The 4978-nt window shown below is 36.1% G+C and overlaps 1 protein-coding gene across 1 annotated transcript; it reads right to left on the reverse strand.

Moving 5' to 3' along the window:
- Nucleotides 1-794: 794 nt before the first annotated feature.
- LOAG_12582 (amino acid permease) lies at nucleotides 795-4178 on the reverse strand. Its single transcript, XM_020448563.1, has 12 exons — nucleotides 4015-4178; nucleotides 3701-3890; nucleotides 3495-3610; nucleotides 3219-3344; nucleotides 2880-3033; nucleotides 2513-2636; nucleotides 2289-2392; nucleotides 2117-2213; nucleotides 1744-1896; nucleotides 1561-1645; nucleotides 1360-1452; nucleotides 795-1162 (listed from the first exon to the last, which is right to left on the reverse strand). The coding sequence occupies exons 1-12, from the start codon at nucleotides 4148-4150 to the stop codon at nucleotides 1101-1103; spliced, it is 1440 nt and encodes a 479-aa protein (XP_020301305.1). The 5' UTR covers nucleotides 4151-4178; the 3' UTR covers nucleotides 795-1100.
- Nucleotides 4179-4978: the final 800 nt, after the last annotated feature.

Below are 4978 nucleotides of genomic sequence, written 5' to 3' on the forward strand. Positions count from 1 at the left end.
ACAATACTTCTATTGTCGATTTTTGGTCTAACGGAGTTAGATACATTTGTCGTACTTCATCGAGGAGTCCCTCGAGATTTGCCTGCCATTTATTGAGGGTGGGTAACTTTACCAATAAATACGTTGGCGGCAAAGGCCTGTAGGTTACCTCCCCTGCTACCGAGGTAAAGTTTGACCATAGTAATCTCGTCTACCATTGTATTCGTAAAGTTACCAAATATATATCCTGCTGCGAAGTGATGGTGTTTAGGGATATCACAATGACTTCGTAACATCTTACGAACTCGTTGCAGAATTTAAAAGTTTGTCTACAGTCAAGAATAAAAATAGCCAAAATATCATGTGAGATCGATCGTGTCTCCAGTGAATCGCTAATTTTGATATCGATAATGTTAGAACAGAGGGGAATATGACGAAATTATTTCGAAATGTTTTCTCGAGAATTCTACCTTTTCTTTTGTAATTTTTGGGACAGTGTCAGGAGTCGAGGCAGAAATTGTGGCGCAAGTCTACATGCTCAAGAATGCAATGTAAAACTTTCAGGAATGAGGAACTCGTGAATTTCATGAATTCTTAGCCTGAATTGCAAAATGCTGCTGTTAAATCTGATTACAGTCACTTGTAATTATACATCGCACGTGCTAACATATTGAATGATAATAAACGAATCGGCGAAAATGATTAACTGACAATCCAGAGTGACATAAAGTGGGAATTGTCCCAAATTTTCAAACGAAAAAAAGAATCGTGGATATTAGTGAATGTCATAATTTCTGCAACATACACAAATAGACTGCTGAAGGAAGTATAGTAATTATACAGAATACAAAGTAGTGATTGTCTTAGTTAAAAGAATAAATTAGTATAAGTTAAAACGTTAGAACAAGTTAATAACGCAAATGTTTAGTGATATGTCCCATCGGAAGAGTTGCAAAAAGCTTATATATTACTTACGATATGCAAGGTCCTCAGTAATGACAAATATTAAAGAAAAAATGACAAAGAAGAAGCGGAACAAAAGAAATGTGAAATAACAAAGAATTATGACAATACACACTGTAATCAAACAATCGAGGAGACACGAGCTTAGCGAATCTCTTTCATGTTTCCTTCGTATCGTCCACGACAATAAACAACTTTTGGATGAATTTGGTCATTATTTCTGCAATTTTATTGAATTCACCAAGTTAATTTATTCGACAGGCAGAAAGATGAAACGTGCACAATGTAAAGTAGCGAACATTTCATAAAAAAAAAAAAAAAGCAGAAAGCTTCTTGATGTGCCGAAGTCCTAATCATCAGTCAATTTATTCTTGAAGCTAGTAATGGAATACAGATGGAAAACAAGTAATGAAATACCTGAAGCTGTCCCAATGAATTTCGGCTTACTTTTCCATGCCACAAATATAACATAAACAGGAACTGCAGTAAGCATTATTCCGATGCCAACTGCTGAAAAGGATGCACCCTTACAAATTCAAAGGTGCACCAAATCTACGGGAAAACTAAGAATATGAGGAAAATGAAAAAGCTATATCTCTTTCGAATAAAGAAACGAACCTGTATCCTTTGGTGAGCCAACAATAGGAACGACCACTAAAGCAACACACCCAAGGAAAAAAATTATAGGAAAGGCAAGGTTGACCTAGAAAAACATGATCATCATAGAGATCAGTCAGAAAGTTAGCACTAATCTCCAATGAAAACCAAACAAGCAATCTTGGATACCGCACAATTACTAACCTTGATAGGCCTTTCAGCATCTGGCATTTTTTTCCGTAACCAAAACAGCGCTGCAATTACGCAGGCAATAGCCAACCAGTACACTATTTGGATATAATTGATGAGCGAAAAGATATTGTTCGACAAAGTAAGGTAAGCTATGGAAAGCAATCCCTAAAAAATATCACAATTTCATATGCCGTAAAGTAATCCTGAGTCCTTTCACTAGACCGCTAAAAATAATACTAAGCATTGCATTATTAATTAAACTTCGGTAATTGATTACCAATACGTGGTATCGTAGCAGAAAAATATCTGGTAATGTTATTTCTATTTCAGATTCAGCTTCTCAAGAGTATTCATAAAAATTAAGGTTCATAAAACCATCATGAACCGTGAAAATAACTGCAGGTATTGGTGTACGAGTATTTCTATTGATCATTGTTAAAACCAAAGGCATATGTCCTTCTCGTGCTCCAACGTAGAACAGCCTGGAAATCAACTTGATAAACAAGAATCAGAATCTCTACGCCTTCAAAAGCCATATTCAAAATTAATTCCGAAACCTGGATGAAGTAAAAATTACTCCATTTGCTGAACCAATTGTTGAGCATGCAACAAATATAGGCATTACAAAGGCAAATGGTCCAAACGTTTTGCTAGCGAATTCCTAAAAGAAAACAAAAACAAATACATAGCTCCGGTTTAAATTCTTAAACTTATTAAAAATTCACGTAATAAAAGATTGACGTTTTCCAAATAAATAAGCAAACATTCAAGGACAACTTACAACAGCAACTGCTGGACTACTCAGCATTTCATCCGGGGTGATCACCGTATATAAAGCAACATTTGTTAAGGTGTAGATCACCGTACACACCGTACATGATATGGCAATTGAGAGTGGTAAATTGCTAAAATAATTTCTCAGTACTCTATAATATATCATGCTGAACAAAAAAGGTATCTTCCGCGTTGACACTATATACGCGATGAACAAAAAGTAACCAATACATAAGGGACACATAATTCTCTTAATTAATGCATCAACATAGCTACTTATCTAACGATAGCTCAAATACATCGTTTCTACATTACATCATAAAGATAAACCTTCAACGAATGATTACGCTACAGCATTTAATAAAATCAAGTACCGTTTCGGATTCTGCAATTCCTCAACGATGAAATTCAGATAATTCCATCCCTGATATGCGAAAAGACCAGAATAGAATGCTAGCGATGTAGTTCCAATATCAGGCGACGTATTCTCAAATATATTTTCAAACGATTCTCTGTACTGTGGCTTTCCTATAATGCGGTAATTTTCATATAATGGAATGTAATCTAACATTCCTAAGTACAGTTGAAAAACTGAAAACAAACCATACATGTTACTTTTATTATACGTAAAAAAAAAAAAAAAAAAAGAAAAAAAAGAAAAGGAAAGAGAAACAAAGCAAAGAATAATACACAAAAAACAAAAAGAAAAAAACCTGATATTAATAGTACTGCACCAGTGCCAATAATCAAACACAGTGCAAACAACTTTGCAACAGTGAAAAAATCCTGAACGAAAGTTGCTAATCGTATTGATATACAATTTATTGCCGTCAGAATAACTGTAAAATAACAAAAGAATCAATTAAACAACGAAATAATCCTTCATTTAAAAAAGTTTCTAGAACATTACGGATTCATTCACCTACTTTTCCCTCGAGCAACTACGTCAAGTCAAATTTCAAGCAGCTAAAATCATTCCAAGAACTTACTAAGTAAAATTGTTGCAAGCAATGCCAGAAGTTCACCAGGCGGTTCACAATTTGGATAAAATGGTCGCAGCATGTATATCGCAAAAGTCAACGCTACAACTGTGCATGTACAAGGTCTGCAATAAAATGTGATAGAAAAATGGAAAGTTTGAAAACAAAATATAAGCAATTTTCAATAACAGACATAATGTGATCTTGAAATTCACCTTACCACCACAGCTTCAACCCAAAGACGAATGAAAGCTAGGAAGGGACCAAACGATTCCATAATATAAGCATAATCTCCACCTGACTTGTGAATTAGAGTGCCAAGTTCGGCGTAACAGTATGCACCAATTGCGGCGAACAGACCGCAAGCAACCCAAACAATCAGCGATAATCCGACACTTCCCGCCTCTAAAATTAAAAATATCCGTCGATTCATTAGCAAATGTAAATCTAAACAGAGATAAAGTTTCCCATCCTCCTTATCATCAAATAATTTTACTTCTAAAAAAATTAAAGAGTGATTACTACCTACTTTCTTGTACACCTGTCGGTGATACAAATATCCCAGACCCAATGATACATCCAATGATTATGGAAACACCATTGAACAGTGTTAGCGATTTCGCAAGGCCGACATTGTCATCAACAGAACCATTTTTTGAACCCATCTTAATGATGGTAATCAAAGCTGAAAATCAGTTCTATATAATTTAACTAATCAGCAACAGAAAACAAAGTGCTCATAAACAAATAAACCATTGAGTAAATATGTAAACGCATGTCAGTAAATGAATAAATAAATAAATACGTATTTATAACGCAAATGTATGCTCCAAATTTCTTTACGGACACCTTTTGTCACGGAACAAGCTTGTATGCTTTTATAAGGTTGCGAGTTGTGCTGGCGGTGATTTATGCCTCCGGCAGGGTCTCCTACGCCAGACAAGTCTTAAATGAAAGGTCAGAAAAAGTGTGTCCATGGGCAGGATAGGCTCGCTAGCATTCCGGCACCTGTCCTAGGAAACGAACAACTCTAACTCCAAACCCGGACAGATGGAGCTTGTTTAACTCTGTAAGGTCATCAATCTAAGAAAAGGATACTAGAACGAAACCTAAGTCCTGAGGACTTCAGTGCCACCGTCCTAGCTTGCTAGGCCCTGACGGATAAACCTTAAGAGTACAGGGTCGGGTTAATCTGCTATGAAAAGAATAGTACCGGATCAAAGCAAGACAAGTGCGGTGAAAGATGCGTTGTGATGAGAAAAATACTGATGAAACGAGTGTACAGTTGGACGGATGCGAAACATTCCAAAAAGAAGGGTAAGTATAGTATATCATGCTGAATAGCGAAATATTCTATTCTCTTGCTGCTATCGCGCGGGGTAGAGGGTCAAACAAAGTATATCCACGTGCAGAATGGGTTCGGTAGCTTCCTGACGATATCTTAGGAGAATAACTCTAACTCCAAACCCGGATAGATGGAGCTCGTTTAGTCT

The sequence above is a fragment of the Loa loa genome (assembly GCF_000183805.2).
Source record: "Loa loa unplaced genomic scaffold supercont3.501, whole genome shotgun sequence".
Classification (NCBI taxonomy): domain Eukaryota; kingdom Metazoa; phylum Nematoda; class Chromadorea; order Rhabditida; family Onchocercidae; genus Loa; species Loa loa.

Excerpts from the sequence above, each read along its gene's own strand:
- LOAG_12582 (XM_020448563.1), bottom strand. The coding sequence starts at position 4,150 with ATGGGTTCAAAAAATGGTTCTGTTGATGACAATGTCGGCCTTGCGAAA. Across the intron at positions 2,637-2,879 it reads GAATTGCAGAATCCGAAACG|CAATTTACCACTCTCAATTG; the intron begins GTACTTGATTTT and ends AAATTATTTTAG. Across the intron at positions 1,897-2,116 it reads TACCTGCAGTTATTTTCACG|GGATTGCTTTCCATAGCTTA; the intron begins GTTCATGATGGT and ends GATATTTTTTAG.